Source organism: Thamnophis elegans, chromosome 11, assembly GCF_009769535.1.
Source record: "Thamnophis elegans isolate rThaEle1 chromosome 11, rThaEle1.pri, whole genome shotgun sequence".
NCBI lineage: Eukaryota > Metazoa > Chordata > Lepidosauria > Squamata > Colubridae > Thamnophis > Thamnophis elegans.
In genome coordinates, this window is record NC_045551.1 from 23034767 (window position 1) to 23053756 (window position 18990).

The 18990-nt window shown below is 40.9% G+C and overlaps 1 protein-coding gene across 1 annotated transcript in view; it reads right to left on the reverse strand.

The window, feature by feature from the left end:
- Positions 1 to 18990, reverse strand: part of FRMPD4 (FERM and PDZ domain containing 4) — a 79613-nt gene that overhangs the window by 38171 nt on the left and 22452 nt on the right. The window contains exons 2-3 of the mRNA XM_032226758.1: positions 13424 to 13584; positions 12652 to 12754 (exon numbers count right to left, since the gene is read on the reverse strand). Of these exons, the coding sequence (XP_032082649.1) occupies positions 12652 to 12754; positions 13424 to 13584 (264 nt within the window). The remainder of the gene's footprint in view (positions 1 to 12651; positions 12755 to 13423; positions 13585 to 18990) is intronic.

The window sequence follows — 18990 nt, forward strand, 5'->3', positions numbered from 1 at the left end:
GTTCACGCTCACACACTTTCCACAAGGGGCGTGTACCAGAAAGAAAGACAAATGGCATCCTGCAACGTCATATGGGGCCTTCTCCCTACACCAGAGTCACCTTGCAAACATGCACTGCATCAGGGAAGGTCCAGCACTGGCAGGGTTCTAACTGTCTGCATGAAGTGCTGGTTTGTCTTCCCACCGAAGTGGTATCTATTTAATTACTTGCATATAACATGTTTTCAAACTGCTAGATGGGCAGAAGCTACCCACCCTAGTGACAGGAGCTCAGCTTGCCATGCCACAAACCATTGGAGCAACAACCATCTCCAGCATCATTAAGCCAATGAGTCACTGAGCCTCATAGGATTAGCAATTAGAAAATTTGATTGAAAAGGGAAGATGTGAATGAGAATATGTGAGAGAAACGGAAGCAAGCAACAACAGAAAGTATAACCTGGAATGAAGAGTGGAAGGAAGCTATCAGGCATGCAACATGAAATTAAATTGGAGAACAGCCAGAGAAGAATATGATAAATGGATGTTGTGCCCAACCTATACCTGCCCTGTAAAATTGTTCCTAAGCCCACAAATCTTTCAGCATCAGAGCTTAGAAGTTGTGAGTTAATTCTAGAAGGTAGAAGCAGATATTTGCATCTTTCCTGTTCCAACCCAAATTTTGGTTTTCTTAGTAAAAGATTTAGACTTACTGCTCCTCCATTTCTTCTGATCCACCCTTCCTGCATTAGCAAAGACTAATCAGGTAAATATAATTCCTCTTTTCCTATTTACTACTAATGGAATGAATTGATGTCTGCCTCAAATGTGTTACTAAACATCTTCAACATGTTGGATAATCAATAGCCCTAAAGGTCTAAAGTATACTTTTTTTCAGGAGAAACTACATCAGGCTCTGCTAAATACTTGACAAAGTACCATTTGAAATAGATTCATGTGCATGGGCCAGTTTTTCCATGTAGGAATGAAACATGAAGAAATATGTAAAACCTACATTTTTTTAGAATTACATTCTGAAAAGAAATCTGAATCTTTATGAACTTTGTGTAGGTATCTACCTTCACTGAGAACTGAAAGCAAAGAATAGGTCAGTGCCATAATTACTGAACAAGCTGATCTCCCCAATCTTGTCCTTGCAGTGCCTCTGGCTTCTTTTTATTGACATATTTCTATTGTATAATACAATAATACAATAGCAGAGTTGGAAGGGACCTTGGAGGTCTTTTAGTCCACCCCCCTGCCTAGGCAGGAAACCCTATACCGTTTCAGACAAATGGCTATCCAACAACTTCTTAAACACTTCCAGTATTGGGGCATTCACAACTTCTGGAGGCAATGTATGTTTTGTTACTTTTGATTATTTAACAATAAGAAATTTCACAAGAAGCTTGTTTATTTTTAAAAAAACATAAACCTTTTAAATAAAAATAATGACAGATAACTGAAAGGTGTACATTCTGTTAAATTCCAAATGGGTCTTTCGCTGGGGACACTGCAGGGACTTCAACTAGTACAGATCTTGACCAATCATCTGATCATCTTCTTTTGGTATATGGATGTATCTATATATCTATACATATATCTAATCTATATATCTACATCTATAGCTATATTGAGAGAGGAAAGAAAGAAAGAAAGAAAGAAAGAAAGAAAGAAAGAAAGAAAGAAAAGGTTGAAGACTAAACTGGGCTAAAACCCATGTTCCTAGACAGAGGAACAATGGGACAGTGTTATTTGGAGTGATGAGAGTGGTGTTCTTAGCCATCAAACCGGTCCTACAGGTTTGGACCTGTTTGGCCAAACCGGTAGTAAGAATCAGGCTTGGTTCTCCAAACCGGTAGGACTGGCAGTATGGCCATGCCCCTGAACTGGTCTCCTGGTCTCTGCTTGCATCCATTGGATGGCAAGCTGACCGGAGCTGGAAAGTGGCTGGCTGACAAAGAAACCTCTCAGCCACCTCTTTGAGTGCCAGAGGATCGGAAGCTTCTTTTCCACCCAGCTGTTGGGTGTAGGGCATTGAAAAGTCCTCCAGCCAGTGCAGTGACATGTAGTGAGCTTCATGGCCGGTGAGGCAAGTGCGAAAGCCCCGCTGAAGCCCCGGCACAGCTTTAAGATTTGTGGACTTCAGCTCCCAGAATTCCTCCTCCAGTCATGTTGCGATGATGTCATCTGCATGGATCTGCTCCACTTTGCTTTATTCGGGGGGGGGGGAGGCCTGCCGCTGAAGATGCCGATGAGCCCCCGCCGCCACCAGAATAACTGCTGCTGCCTCCTCCTCCTCCTCCAACAGCACCACCACATTTGCTGCCCGGCACTGCAGCCTTTTTTCCTGCTCCCACTCCCTCCCGCGGACTCATGGCTCCTCAAAAGCATGGCGGAGAAGGGGGCAGGGGTAACGTGGAGCCAAGCTCAGGTGCTCCGAGCGAAGGGGGAGACGCTGCTGCCACGGGCGGGGGCGCCGGTGGGACCTTTGGCGGCTTCACCTCAGCCGCAGTGTCAGGTGGCAAATCCGGCAGTGCTGTTGAAGGAGGAGGTGGAAGCAGATATTCCAGTGGCAGCAGGGGCTTTGGGGCTTCACTTCAGCCGTAGTGCCAGGTGCAAGCGGCTAAGACTGGCCGCCCACAAAGGACCTCCCCGGGTTTGCTTTGCTGAACACAGGGCGACTGAGGCTAGTTTGAGCAGGCGCGGCCGGTGCAAACTACCATCAGTCATCCCGCACTCATCAAAACAAGTCTGGGGAGGTCCTTTGCCAGTCTTAGCAACGATATATTACTAATTCTTTTTAATGTGAACTCGAGTCTCCCCCAAACTGATTGCCTCTGGCATAGAAGCAGCCATCCTTCCGAGTATGCCTCACTATTCCAAGCCAAGCAAAAAAAAACCCAAAACCCATCATGTGTTTTTGAGCAAGCCCAAAGGGAAAAGCAACTGCCGGCCTAACAGTTCATCCATTTGCAGTCGATCACCATTTACAATGCACCCTGTCAGCTGACACCAATAAAACGCTGTTTAATGGTTTGCCCAGGCGTGGAGGGAAATACGATGCGCCCCACCGGATTACAGCAACACATTTCAAAAACAGAAAAACCCCACTTTGGAGCTTAAAGTGAACTAACCTCTCGCTTTGCCATGACTATTCCTTTAAAATATGTGAAATATCGCGTTTTGGAATGGGCGTCTGTAACAAAACATTAAAAGCGTCCTGGCAGTTATCAGACAATGGAAATACCAATACACTGAACAAAGGACATAGCGAAATATAAAGAATGCAAGAGAGAAACACGCATCCTTTTAAAGTCCCCAAACACCAGGCACATTAACTCAAGAAAAAGTGGTCCCAAAGGTGCTTTTTTTCCCAAAAGGCGAGTTGACCACTTTCTTGGGGTATTTTTTCCCCCCTTTGAAAACATTTCGCTTCTCATCCATGAAGCTTTCGGTTCTTCTATCCTCTTGCACGAGAAGAGAAACGTCTGAAAAGGGGGGGGGGAACCCCAGAAGGTCCACTCGCCTTTGGAAAAAGCGCAGATCTGAATGATTGAGAACCTCTCCGTAGACATAATGGTAAAAGGTTGGAAAAACCAAAGAAACTTTACTTGCACGCTGGAGAGTTGAACTTGCTCATAGCATGAACTTTTCCAACACCGGCATGTTTTACAAGCAAGGCTCCTGCTGCTAGATTGCGCAGTCGCTCAACTGCAAGGCATGATTTGCTGCTCCCAGATCAGGAGGCGGGCAAATCACGTGCCTCCTTTGCATACGAAATTTTTCGCTTTTTAACCCTTGCTTAACTCTTAAAAGGCGAAAAATTCCTTATGGAAAGGAAGCCCATAGTTCTCTAGCCTCCTCCTACACTTAACACTAAGCAGACTCAAAGTCACTGTGACTTGGAGTCTGGCAGGAACTACCCTGGCCTTTTTAATTATTTTAAAAAATTCTTTCCTTTTCTTCGCTTGACTGGTGAGGCCCCGCCTCCCCTGCCTCCAGTGACTGCACGTCCCTGAGCCAGTGAGAAGAAAGCTGTGCATGCGCAAAGATGGCAGCAGTGACTAGAGGTCTTTTCAGTGCCCTGCGCTAGCAGCTGAGTGGAAAAGAAGCCTCTTGGCTTCCAAGTTCAGCAACAGGCTCGGTCCCTTCACAGGGTTGCTTTTCTCTGCGCCCGAGAAAGATCAAAAGGTGTGGAGCAGTAGCCTTTAAAGACAAAGTCGGCATAGCCGCCTAGAGGTAAGATAACAAACCACTGAGGGAAGGAGCCCCAAAGCTGCTGGTGTTGCAGACTCCTTCCCCACAGCTTGGAGTTCCAAGCAGAAGAGGTCTTCAGCTGTTGTGAAGAAGCGATAGCTTTGGGTGTGCCATGCCCGCTTTGTTCTCTTTGAAAGCCACTTTGCAAACAAGGCAGTGGCTCCGTGTGGATGGTGCGGGATGGACACAGAGGCGGAGGAGGCTGTTTGTCTCCCAAGCTGGCTCTCGGAGGAAGGAGGCAGGGATGCTGGCTCAGGGCTCGCTTCCCTTACCGCTTGTTGCCGCCTGCCTGCTCAGCACTTTTTTGGGAAGGCCCTTGGGAGGCTTCGCAGTTTGGGCCACACTTGAAGGGATCCCCATTTGAAGGAATGGGCGCCAAAGGTTTTCCTGCTGCCAAGCCTGCACAAGCGCTCCAGGGTTCCTGGGGCACCCCGGGGATGAAGCGGCGCTTCCTAACTTCAGAAGGGAGCAAGGCGAGGTGAGACTGAGCTGCGATGCTCCTGAAAAGTCTGCTCAGCTTTTTTTTCACACAGACTGGGAGGTTGTAAAGAAACCATGTCAAAGCAGCTAACCACCCAGTCGGCAGTAAGCGAAGTATTAACTCTCTGGTTTCCAGAATGTTTCAGACTGAAAATGAGTATTATTCTATTTAAAGCAAAATGCAGTTGGTTTAATTTGGTGGATTAGGTGCCTGCAATGGGATGCGGCAGCTCCCAGCTGGCAAATCAGAAATTTTTGCGGTTCTGTATGCGTGGCTAGGTGGGGGGTATGTGAATGAGTGTGTGTGTGTGTGAGTGAATCACATCAAGTTGACCACGCCCACTCAGCCACATGCTCCCCACCTAGCCACACCCACAGAACTGGTAGTAAACATTTTTGAAACCGACCCCTGCATCAAACCTCAAAAATCCAGTAGACTTTTCTGAAAAGGTTTCCACTATTTTGGCCAGTACTGTTGATGCTTAGTGCCTCACTAAAAGTGTCTACAGTGTTGTTTCTAAGGCTAAAACCCATGTATGCAAATTACAACCTAAAACTGACCCATTTTGACAGAAAGTACATTTGTAATTTAACTGGATTAGGTTAAACTGTTTTAACTAATTTAAATGGAATTATTAATTATTTTAATGGATAAATCATTTCAATCTGATTCATAAACTTTGTAATTCAAGTTCTACTTTTGTACATAATTGACAGAGAGACAGCTTGAAATAATTCTACTCTTTTGTGTAGGGATCACAAAGCTCATGTTGCACAGGCACCAATTCCAAAAGACAGCATGATTAATTCTGAGTTACCCAAATGTGCAGCACTAAAATGATCAGCAGCTGTTGCTCCCAAGTAATAGAGCCAACTCTTTAAATAGACCTCATCTGTTTGCCTTGCATGTTATCCACATTTATTCTGTATTTTAATAATAAAGTTAAAATTAGCCTTAGGCTTTTTTTTTCTTTTTTTCTTTTGCCGTGAAAAATATTTTTATTAAGTCTATTTTACAAATATTTATATAACAATTTTTTCTCTTTGAAGAATTACTCTCAAGTTATGTTCTTTGCCTGAACACACTCAGCAAGAGTACAAGGAGAGAAGCATTATTAAAATTTACAAATAATGAATCTTTATATTACTGCAAATTATACTACAATACTACTAAAGCAACTGACTTCAAAAAGTGATTGGTATTCTAATTAATCAAAGTAAGCACTACAGGGGTCTAGTAAAATAAAAGATGGGAATGAATCGAAGTTCATTATTTTACAATAATTATATTTTGTAGTCTTCCAATCTTTATCTTCCATTTTTTTTAAAGTAGCCCTTTTCCTAAAAGGAGGCTATTAACCAGATGTGTTTTCTTCATAATTTGTATTAAAGAAAAGTCAAACTATCTATTCAAATTTACTACCGGTATTACTATTATTTATATTAAGAACAGTCTTTCAGTCTGAACATCATAAAATAATAGCTGGAAGATCACAAATTAAACTTTTCAGAATCAAAAACTTTTCTGCCCATGGAAATCTTGCATGTAGAGAGAAAGACATTCCTAGCATGCAATATTCTTTCCTTTAAAAGGAAAGTCTAAAGCACACTTTGTATAACTATTTGATAAATGCCATGAAGAATTAGGGAGGATTCCCAGGTGAAAAAAAGAACATTTTCATTTGTATATGGAGATGCTCAGTCATCCAGGTCATGGTTGTCCCAAAGGTGCTTCTTTTCTTTCAAGAGGCAGCTGGGCTTTCTGGTTTTTCTTTGAAGATATTTTGCTTCTCATCCAAGAAGCTTCTTCAGCTCTGCTTCTTGCATGAGAAGCAAAGTATCTTCAAAGAAAAACCAGAAAGCCCAGCTGCCTCTTGAGGGGGAAAAAGCACCTTTGTGACATTTTCATTTGTATTTTATACTTTGGTAAGTTTAATAAAATTATTATAAAAAAATAAGGAACATCCTATTGCAATGCGCTCTATGTGGGGCTGCCCTTAAAGAACATCCGGAAGCTCCAGTTGGTGCAAAATGCAGTGACCTGTGTGATTTTGGGCAGACCTCGGTGTGCACATGTATCACATTCTCCTGCGAGATCTGCTTTGGTTGCCAATTTGCTTCTGGGTGCAATTCAAGGTGCTGATTGTTACCTTTAAAGCCCTTCATGGCTTGGGACCAGGTTGCCGGTCACATCTACCCGACCTACCAGAGTAGGGAGGCAAGGAATGTTGTGTGTCCCATCCCCTAGGGACATACACCTTGTAGGACCCAGAAGAAGGGCCCTCTCCGTGGTGGCTCCCTCTCTCTGGAGGCTCCCTCTCTCTCATTCCCCCAGAGATTAGAATGGTCCCCACTCTAACACTCTTCTAGAAGACATTGAAGACCTGGTTCTACCAATGGGCTGGGGAACGCAGAGCGAGATGGAGCCCATAAATGGCTAGTGTGATGTGTTGTCGCCAGGGTGGCAGGGTCTGTGTGTGTGTGTGTGTGTGTGTGTGTTTTTATTAATTTATTAATTTATTATATAATTTTCTCTTTTATTAATTTTATTGGTTTTTATATGAGGTTTTTATATTCTTATAAGCCATCTTGAGTCGCTATGTGCAAATAGGTGGCAATATAAATTTCCTAAAATAAATGAATGAATAAATAAATCATTTCTATCCTGCTTTCTACATAGCAATGGTTCAAGTCTAATGTTTTTCTTCCCATAATTCCGCATTACATTAGACTACACTTTTTGGCTTTCTGTCATCCAGTTTGCTGTCTTCTCTTCCTTCATTTTTGGCAGTCATTTTTCATATTCATCCTTAATAACTTCTTTAAGTTCATTCCATATTTCCTCCAGTTCTCTTCAAAGAGATTCCTGATTTTCCTCCTTGAAAATGGTACATACTGTATATTATCTTGCCCGATGCACTAGATAGGAAACATGACAAGATGAACGAATTCTACTTTATTGTAAGACTATAGTAACAGTATCTTACAAGTCTAAAAGTATACTCTTCCCACCACCACTTTTAACTATTTTCCCACACCCCATTACGATTGGTCCTTCCTAAGTTTCTTTAGCCCATGGGGGGTTCCTGCTTCTCTTATCTGATTGTTTTCTAAGCAGCAACTCTTCCCCTTGTTCCTCAAAGTCACATACACATTCTGTTACTTTATGTGTTCAAGATGATGTCCTTATTGGCTTAATTCTTTAGCTTAATTTGTAAGTTTCACATAAGCAATTTGTGATCTATTCCATAGTCAGCACCTGGTCATGTCCAAGTGAGGTCCTCCAGCTCTGTTTAGCAATTATACAGTCAATTCAATTTCTATATACTCCATTTGATGACATCCATTTATAGTTTTGATTGTTTGAAAATAATATTAGTTACAAAATCATTGGAATAGCATAAATTGATAAATTGTTCACTGGTCATTTACCATTAGCCAGTTTTATTTTAATTTCTGTTTTGTGTAGAACTTGATGTATGTGTTTGGCATGGAAGGGAGATCTATAGTGCATGAAATGTTGGGGCCATAGAAGAGGTGAAATAAAGACACAGGCAAAAAATAATTAGACAGTAATCACCATCTAATTTTTGTTTGTTTTACCATTGTTTGTATCATCTTCTGAATTAAAAATGAATATGATGATTACAGAGTGACTGTCAGGGTTCCAAATAACACCCCCAACCAATGAAGACTCAAAGGCCAGCCGTTCCTCAAAGTTCCATTTTATTAGAAATGTCATACTGGCACATCTGGGAAAACCTGAATATGAAAACTCCTGGGTTTTCCCCACCCAAAGGAAAGTTGAAGTCTTCCCGTGCACCCACATGTCCATCTCATGGTCCAATCAATTCACTGTCCCAACTGGAGATGCATCCCAGTCACGCCACTCAAGGTGCAGCCTGAACATCTTTGACTCTCAGATAAAAGAATGTTGTTATGCCTAAATACTTCTACCAGCTTCATGCAAACCCCTCTTCCCACAGACGAAGTGTGGCAGCCCTGAAGATCCAAAAGAAAAGATGGTCTCCAGGGCTGACATTCACGTATTTAAGCTCAAATCTGCACCAGTTACAGAGCAAGGTATGAACCACTGACTTGGAATTCCTTTGCCCCACTCTTTTCTATCACAAACTTTTCCCCACCATTTGGGAGGGGAGGAATAAAAGGAAGTAGTTAAGGCAAGAACCCATATGTTGCAGGCATATGTTTTTCTCTGAACACAATGGAATGTTACATCCACAATGGAATGTTACATCCACTTGAAAAGCACAGGTTATACTGTGTGTCTGCAAATATGTAGGTCAGATTTTAAGACTCACTTTGAATTATATTTTATAGATAGTATAGGAGAAAAATTAGAAATGAAAATAAAGATTACAATTGTAATTATGAGTTGCAAAGCCTGAGAAACATTATGAAGTTGTATGTTTATGGAGATTCTCAGTCAATCAGGTCATGGTTATCCCAAAGCTGCTTTTTCAAGAGGCAATTGGACTTTCTTGTTTTTCTTTGAAAATGTTTCACATCATCCAAAAAACTTCAGGAGGATCTTCAGCCAACACAACATACATGCACACTTTAAATCCAAAAATACACTAAGGCAGAAGCTTGTCCACCTCCAGGATAAAACACCTGGACACAAACTGAGCAACGTGGTATATGCACACAATGCAGTGAGACAAGTGCAGATCTATACATTGGAGAAACAAAACAACCACTTCATAAACACATGGCATAACATAGGAGAACAAACCCATCAGGACAAGATTTAGCAGTCCATCTGCATTTCAAAGACAAATGCCACTCTTTTGAAGACAGCAAAGTCCACATTTTGGACACAGAGGACAGCTGGTTTGAAAGTGGGGTCAAAGAGGCATCTACAGTATCAAAACTGAACAGCCTTCTCTCAACAGAGGGATATCACATCATCTATCTCCAGTTTATAATATAGTCCTTTCAACAGTTCCAAGAAGGCTCCACACTCATTTGCATACTCTAGTGACCCTGAGGATACAGATAAATCTCCAAGTGGCCTTAATGACTCACTAAAGAATGAAATGACCAGCTATTTGCAAAAAATATAAATCCTTCCATTCCCCACCATCCAGTCAGAGCTGAAGAAGCTTCTTGGATGAGAAGCGAAACATCTTCGAAGAAAAACAGGGAAGTCCAGTTGCCTCTTGAAAAAGCACCTTTGGGATTACGAGGTTGGAGGTTGTAAAATTGCTATGATTATCGACTGCCCTGAAATATAATAATTAATACTTTTATTATAACTCAGGATCCTTAGTCTAGTTCTCTGAATCCCAAGACAGCCATTCAAGTAAAGTTTTCCAGCGATATGATAATCTAACCCAGTGTTTCTCAACCTGGCCAACTTGAAGATGTGTGAACTTCAACTCCCAGAATTCCCCAACCAGCTATGCTGGCTGAGGAATTCTAGGAGTTGAAGTCCACACACCTTTGCCTAGGTTGAGAAACACTGATCTAACCTGTCTCATAAGGAGTAAGGAGCTACATCTTCCTCTACCAGGCTGTGTTGATAACAGGTGAGAGAAAGAGAAAAAGAGGACAATCCAATAATTGTCTCTTTCCATTACCATCACAGCATGCAAGATCCCTCTTATTTCCTCAGTCACCTCAAGCATTGTTTTCATATGAGAAGAAGAGGGAGACAGTGATGCTGCTGATACTGATGATTGAGATGACAGCTGACGTCAGAGCAGCAGAAGAGGAAGAGAAGGTGTTGTAACAGCTGTGATGGTGGTGGCTCCTCCAGCATAATATAGTATTTCCACTCTCATTTGTCTGCTATGTTCCTTTTGTGGCCTTAATTTATTTTTTTTTAAGACTGAAACCATGACAAACCATGGAATATTTGCAACAAGACTGATCCTGGGATTCCTTGTACCTGAATGCCCCAAGAGAATTATCTCTACTGTTGATGCTATCCTGTAAGTCCAGGATAAGGTTTATTTTTGAATTGATCTAGTTTTACCAGCTTCCTTATTCTAAGGTAGCTAACATAGGTTTCTTTGCCACATCATTCAGAAAAACCGACACTGTGAATTCGGCACTCTTACAGGGATCACCTTACATTGATCCCTCCTTGGGTACAATATATGGGGTTGTTAAGAATGTGGTCACCAAGAGAATGTGGTTATTAAGAGTCAACATTAACTTGATGGCAGTAATCAATAAATAAAACAGATGTCACATTCAAAGACAAAATTGTCTTTAGCATTTTAGTTTCCATTTGTTTTTTCCTTCCTGTGGTCTGAGTATGTCTTCTCCATTCTTGCTTTAAATAAGAAAGATAACCCTTGAGGTTCTGTAGTCAAGGTTTAATATTTATAGACCATACATGGCATTTATTTGCTAACCTAATGTAACTTGCAATGTTTAATATATGGTTTTACTTTTCAGAACAGTTAACAATTGAGAGGGAAACAGAGGTTGATATCATAGTGCTATAACATCACATGTACATATAGAAATGTGTAATTTAACAATGAGATTTTATTGGCAGGATTACTAGCAAGTTATTTTCCCCCAGAGTTATCCACAACTCTAAATATAGCACTCACAAAGAAATTATTACTATGAAGGTAAATCTAGAAAAAAAATTAGGCCAGGGTGTGGAGGTGAGATAGTGAGAAAGGTTACTCTTTTCTCCTTCACAACATTGTGCATATGCATGGTCAATGAACAGATACCAATGTTTATATTTATTTCACTTATTATTTTAAAAGTTACTATGAATTATTTATTCAGTAGATATGTATAGCATGAAGAATTAGAAAAGAACTAACATATTTCTCTTTCACTGTTAGTTTAATGATTTTGTATAGCAAACCTAAATCCTGAAATTTCAAAATTGAAACAGAAATCATTAGAAAAGGATGGATTTTATGCATGACAAATAAGCATGATTTCTAAGTGCGAGTATATAAAGAGTGACAAAAACAGTCAGTCAGTCAGACAAGGAGGGTTAATTTGCCATAATGGCAGAGTGAATTATTTTTATCATGCTTTAGCATGCTGTAAGTATTGGATTTGTTTTAATTATTAAGAAATAAAAACTTTAGACTAGTACTGAATGTTCTCCTGAGAATTTGGCATCACTTACAGGATCCACTTACAATTGCCTGGCCAAATTGGTACCAGAGAAATACAAGAAGAATTAATCTTGAAAATTTACATCTGATTAAAGAGTCTAAGCAAATGGGAGTTTCTTGAGCAAGCTGCAATGATATCCTGACTCACCATATCAAAGATCCATATATAAATTAATATGTACTGTATTTTACTGTAGCAAAAGAAGAACCTGGTATAGGAAAGAATTCTGATTCCTGAGAATACTTTATTTTTATTTAATAAATTGCATGTTTTAGTTATTATAGATGCAGATGAAAGTGAAAAGTCATAATGGAATGAAGAATCCCACATTCTACAAAAAAAAATTATTTCCATTTCCTTATAGCCATGTACTCTACAAGGATATACAATCATTCTATTTACTCTCAATTGCTCTGATGCCCTTATTCTTAGTCTTTTCAAAGATAATCCTGATATAGTAGCCTACATAACCAGCTCTCAGTTTCACCTGTCACATTTCTCAGTAGTAATTTGTTCAAGATGATATCTGCCAGAATCATCCATCATCTACTAACCTATATAAAATTTATATCTGCCACAGTGGCTATAGGGAAAAGAAGAATTACATATTTAAAGTGTGGATAACAATATTTCTTGCTTCCATTTACTGTTGTTACAAAAACATTTTTGGCGTTTTAGCTTTCCAAGCACATTTCTTTTTAACCAGCCCTACATAACAATAACACGGTGTAATAATCGGTCTTCCAATTTTATATTGGATTCTGGTAAAGGCAATGATTTAAAATAAAATAAGAAAAAGACAACTACTACCTGACAAGGTCAATGACTCTCTCCCTTGGGGCAGTGTTTACTGGCTCATCATTAATCATTATGATTTGGTCTCCTGGTATAAGTTTTCCTTCCGAAGGACCACCTGGAAATACAAGCACAGATTATATTTTATTGTATAATTTATTTGTTATGCACATGCTGTAATGCTGAAAATGCTAGGGATATTTTCCCATACTGACACATGAATGTGAAATGCATTTTTCTGCAATATCAAATTAAAAATCAAATTGAACCAACATTGGCTGTGGCTTTAGTGTGGTTTTGCTCTTCAGTCTTTAGAATCATTCATTGGAATATGTGGATAAGTGGTCAGAAGCCCTCAATTAAATAAAGCAAGAAAAAACTAGTTGGAGTCCAGCAAACTCTTTGTGGAAAGGTTCTGGAAGAAGTCATTTGCTTGTTTGCGTTCTACTTCACTATTAGTACTATAGCTTACTAAGTACAGGTATGACACAAACCATAGAATTTTGACTACAGAGGCTGTCTTGTGTTGCCTCTTTTGTATAGCAAAATAATATAGACTAATGAATGTCAACCTTCTATAGTACAATGTCTTCTAAATGTATTTGGTTAGAATTTCCAGGCACTGTTGTCATAGGCTTCAGGGATTTTTGGGAATTCTAGTCCCAACACATCTAGAAAATACAAAGCTGGAACACACTAACTATTGGAAATCTATCAGCAGAAAAGCTGTGATAATGGGAACCAATATAACAATTAGATTAATGTTAGCCAAACACAGAAATCATACCTGGTGTTACTGAGCGCACAACAACAGGTTTTTCACTGCCAGCCACAAAACCAAATCCCAAAATTGGGTCTCTTTTCATTTCTATTTTCCGAGGTGCTGGAGGTATAATTTGGCAGCTGTCTATTCGAGGATCATCAAAAGGAGCTGTCTGAATCATGTGACTAAGAGAAAAGAAGACAGGCATTTTTAAATCTAGGTAAAGCTACAAACCCAGGTTTCTAGTTGAATTTGAAAAGTATATCAATACTATTTAAACAGTAAGAATGTATTTTTATATAAAACTATAGTCCTCAACATACTTAGTATGATAAACAAAATAAATTTGGTAATTTGAGTAAACATAGGTACAGGAAGTTCTCAACTTACCATCATTCATTTAGTGATTGTTCAGAGTTACAGCAGCAATTGAAAAAAGCGATTTGTGACCATTTTTCGCACTTATGACTACTGCAACATTCCTATGATTAATGTGATGAAAAATTGGATGCTTGACAACTGGCATGTATTTATGATGTTTGCAGTGTCCCAGGGTCATGTGATCACCTTTTGTGAACTTCTGACAAGCAAAGTCAATGGGGAAGCTATATTCACTTAACCATGTTTCTAACTAAACAACTGCAATGATTAATTTAACAACTATGGCAAGAAAAGTTGTAAAATGAGGCAAAACTCACAACGGTCTTGCTTAGCGATGGAAATTTTGGGATCAATTGTCATAGGTTGAGGACCACTTGTATGCAGTTGCAAATACACTAAGACACATTTACAGGTAGTCGTCGAGTTACGACCACAACTGAGCCTTAAAATTTATGTTGCTAAGTGAAACATTTGTTAATTTTAGGAGTTTTCCTGCCACAGCTGTTAAATGAATCATTGCATTCGTTAAGTTAATAACATGATTGTTAAGTGAATCTGGCTTCCCCATTGTCTTGTTTGTCAGAAGGTTGCAAAAGATGATCACATGACTATGGGACAGTGCAACAATCATAAATATGAGTCATTTGTCAAGCATCTGAATTTTGATCATGTGACCATTGGGATGCTGTAACAGTCATAAGTGTGAAAAATGGTCATAAGTCACTTTTTCAGTGCTATTGTAACTTTGAATAGTTACTAAATTAACCGTTGTAAGTTGAAGACTACCAGTATTTCATTAGAATTGGTACAAAAGAACTTCATAAAGGATCAAACTCAAAATTCTATAGATTTTTAAAAGGATAAATCAGTGTTTGTAAGAAAGACAATAGTTTAGATATAGTGGACAAGTATTCTGTATTTTTGAATTAGGTTTTGCAACATACATGTATAAATATGAGTGTATAATAAATATAAAAAAGAATCTTCAAGAAGGGAGAAATATAAAGTCATACCTGTATAAAGCACTAGATATATTTTATAAAATACTTAGGTCTTTTTACTAAAGCAGCATGAAATTAGTGAGTTAAATTCATCGTACAATCTGGTATTCATGTTATACTGTATAGAAAGACCTATTCAATGTGCTTCCAAGACATGGTTGTATGGTTGGTGTTATAAAGTTATTCTGTAATTAAAGGTAGCTAGACATTTCTATTTGCACATAACATATAATTGGATTAGTCAAGTGTTAGTAAAAATAAGATTAAATTTCATTTCATAAATCATACTTTGGTTGGTGGCTGAATAAATTCAAGTAAAAGTTGTCAAACTTAAGATTGTAGCTCCCGGGGATCAAATATTAGGGTTTGTATTTACTTCTGCTTTGCCTAGCCAATCAAGTTCGGCCTGTGTAAGCACACAGGAACACTAGATTATTAATCAATGACTAAGAGATGCATCATTCATGAACCTCCCTTGTTTAGTCCACCTAGTCCAGCCTCTCCCATTTTGCTGACACATCATTTGTATATTTTGCTCTAGCTTTCTTCCACACTCTGGCTGGAATAGAAGGAACAGCGTTACCAACAAGGTGTGGCAGGCATCACATCTGCTCCACAGCTATTAGTGCATCAAAAAGCAATCAGTTCCAGAAAGGGGGGCAGGAAGCAGTGCAGTAGAGATATTAACTTGGCTGGGAGAGGAAAAAGATGGAATGCCATCTCTTCCCAGGTTGCAGGACTAAAGCAGCCAAGTCCAATCCACTTTCAACTCAGGAAATTTCAACTCAGGAAAAGAGCTGCTGTGTTCTCTCAAGAGCTCTGCCACCAGGCCTCTTCCTTGCTTACCAGCTGCTCCTGGATGGTACAGCATTGATCCCTCCCCTTCCCAGTGCCACATGGGAAGTTGATGTAATGTTGCTGAACAAAATCCAAGTTGGCTAAGAAAGTCTATGAATGGCAGAAGTAACCATAAATGGACCTGCTGCTCTTACTATTCAAGCCCACATATGAAGATTGCTCTGTCTGAGGAAGCTTTGCACCATCTCATTTAATCTGCTGATTCACTTGTGCATGGTTCATTGCGATACAGGTAGTCCTCAACTTACAACAGTTCATTTAATGACTGTTGAAAGTTACAATGCCACTGAAAAAAGTGACATGACTGATTTTCACATTTCATTGTCATGTGATTAAAATGTGGATGCTTGGCCACAGGTTCATATTTATGATGGTTGTGTATCCTGAGGTCATGTGAGCCCCTTTTACAACCTCTGACAAGCAAAGTCAGCGGGGAAGCCAGATTCACTTAAGTAGCATGCTACTAAATTAACAACTGGAGTGATTCACTTATCAACTGTAGAAATGATTTCTTCCAACAGCCAATTCACCTAACTGCTCAGAAAGTTAACTGGTTCCCCAAAGTGGTACAAACTGAATCCCACCACTGTATCACTACTGGTTATGTGGACGTGGCTTGTTTGGTGGGTGTGACTTGGTGGTCATGTGATGGTAGCTGTGGCTTGTTAGTCATGTGACTGGGCAGGCATGGCTTCATCGTCATTTAACTGGCTGGTCATGTGACTGGGTGGGCGTGGCCAACTTGATGTCACTCATGTCAAGGGATGCCTTGCCTGGCCTGTAGGTGTGGCCTGTTTTGTGGGAGTGGCTTGGCAATCATGTGACTGGGTGGGCGTGGCCAAGTTGGAAAATGTGGTGAAACTCACTTAACAACGCTCTTGCTTAGCAACCAAAATGTTGGGCTCAATTGTGATCGTAAGTTCTCTCCCTCTTTCCCTCTCTCTCCCTCCCTTCTTGCGTCTCTCCCCACTTATTTTCTTTCTTTCCCTTCCTTCCTTCCTCCCTTCCTTCTTGACTCTCTAACTTTCTTTCTTTTTCTCATTCTTTCTTTCTCTCTCTCATTCATACACAGACCATTTCCCTCATGTCTGTCACTGACAGCTCTCAAAGAAAAGGACTCCTGCCTTGGGAAGGGGTTGGACTAGATTACCTCCATGTTCCCTTGCATTCCTTTATGTTCTCTGTCCCATTTAGTCACAAACAGCCCCATTCACTTTAAAGTTGGTCGCAAACTCCACTCACCCTGCGCGTGCCCTGGTCCCACCCAAGGAGGCGAACTGTGGGGCAGGGAAAAGTGGGGAGTCCGTGGCTCCGCATCTTTCGATCTTCTTCCCCGCCTTGGTTCTGCAGGCAGGAGGTGCTGCTGTTGAGGCAGCGCGGCGGTGGCGGTGGGGGAGTCAGGGTGCTGCCCACTATGCACAGTGAGCCCAGGAGCAGTAGCTGCGCCGCCATCACTCCCTCCCCCTCAGGCCCTTGGCTGGGCATGCAGAGGGGGAGTGGCGACAGCAAGGATAGTCGAGTGGAGGTAGCACTTTGCTGAGTGAAGAAGAGCCGAGCTAAGGGGAAAAAAGATCTGTCGGGCGGGGGAGTGGGGTGGGTCCATGGCGGGAGCCTTTTATTATTATTTTCTTTTCCCCTCACGAGAGTCACACCAACAGCAGCAGCGGCAGGAGGAGCAGCAGCCCGGTGTGCACTCCTGATCCAGCCTGCCTGAGGAACAGGAGGGGAGTTTGGCTGTTTAAAAAGCCTTGTGTGGAACTCCTCTTCTATTCTTTCTTTTGCTGCCTGAACATGCAGGGTGTGAACCCTTGTCTTTCACAGTCCCCTCGTTTCCAATTGGGGGGATCCATGGAGAAGGACAGAAAATATGGGTCCCCCCCAATTGGAAACGAGGCGGCTGTCAAAGCAAGGGAGCGCATTCCATGTGGCTTGTTCAAACAGAAGAATTAACAGGAGAGGAGTTTGGCTGTTTAAAAAGCCCCGTATGGAACTCCTCTCCTGTTCCATTTGCTGTTTGAACACGACACAAGGGGTGCGCTGCCTTGTCTTTCACAGCTGCCTCATTTCCAATGGGGGGGGATCCATGGATATGGATGGAAAAGATGGATTTCTTCCTCCCCCCCATTGGAAACAAGGTGGCTGTCAAAGCAAGGGAGTGTGCCTCACGTGGCTTGTTCAAATAGAAGAAGAATTAACAGGAGGGGAGATTCATTGGACAAGTTAATGGGCGTTCGCTGCTCTGTCCTCTGACAGCCACTGCGTTTCCAAAGAAGGGGGTGGGGAATCCATGCGATTTCCTACCTCTGCATGGATTCCCTTCCCTCCCTCCGCATGCCTGCCAGCCAAAACCTCCCAGAAGGCTTCTGCTGGTGGGTGAGAGGGGGGTGGCAGGCCAAGGGAGGGACTGTTCCGGTTCCTGGACCCTGGAAGCCCCAATACGGGAAGGCATGCTAAATTCTTTCAACCATCCGTTTCCCCATGCTCATAAAAGCAACTCCGGGAAGGTCCTTTGGTAGTGGCAGGCGTCCTAGAACCAGTCCAAACCGATAGGAACCCACCTCTGCACTGTGTGTGTGTGTATGTGTGTGTGTTTGTGTACATACACTTATGTACATGAGTACATTGTAGAATCTTTGAACTTCTACAGTAAAGAAAAACATACTTGATAGAAAGGAAAACAATAAAGGTCATATTTAAATGTTTTTTTTTCAATAAATGAACTTTTTAAGTTCTAATAATTTAAAATGACATTCATTTCTAAAATTTAGGTACAGAATTCTGTACTTCTAGCTTACATTTATAGTCGCTTTCACCAAGAACTCAGTACTTTTATTGTTTGTCTATTTTCTCTTTGTTAACATTTACAATAAAATATAACTCTAGGCAGTATCTGGAAATCCTGGTCTCCTAAAAAAGCAATAAATAAACTACAGTTAACAAGGTCCAGGACTATGTGCCCCCTGATCTTATCCTTGGTTCTGTAGTTAATTCTTATTATGGACATTCAAATACAGTTTTCTCCATTCTCTAGATATATAAACACTGATCCCCTAAAATATTGGTTAAAGCACTGGAAGAACTTGGTCCTAACCCAACCTATTGTGGGAAGAATTATCCATCTGGTTCAGTTCCAAGCAGAGAGAAAGACACTGGAAACATGGAGGCTGACTGGAAAGAAGATGTAATGATGAACGGAATCACATATTTGTGGTTCTGGTGCAGCTGACCACATGGAGTTTGGGGGGAGTTATACCTTCTCTTGGACTTTGCACTTGAGCTTCCTGTTCCTGTGCAAGAACATGTATTGTATTTGCTGTCAGACTCCCCTGGGGCCATGTAGTGGTCATAGCT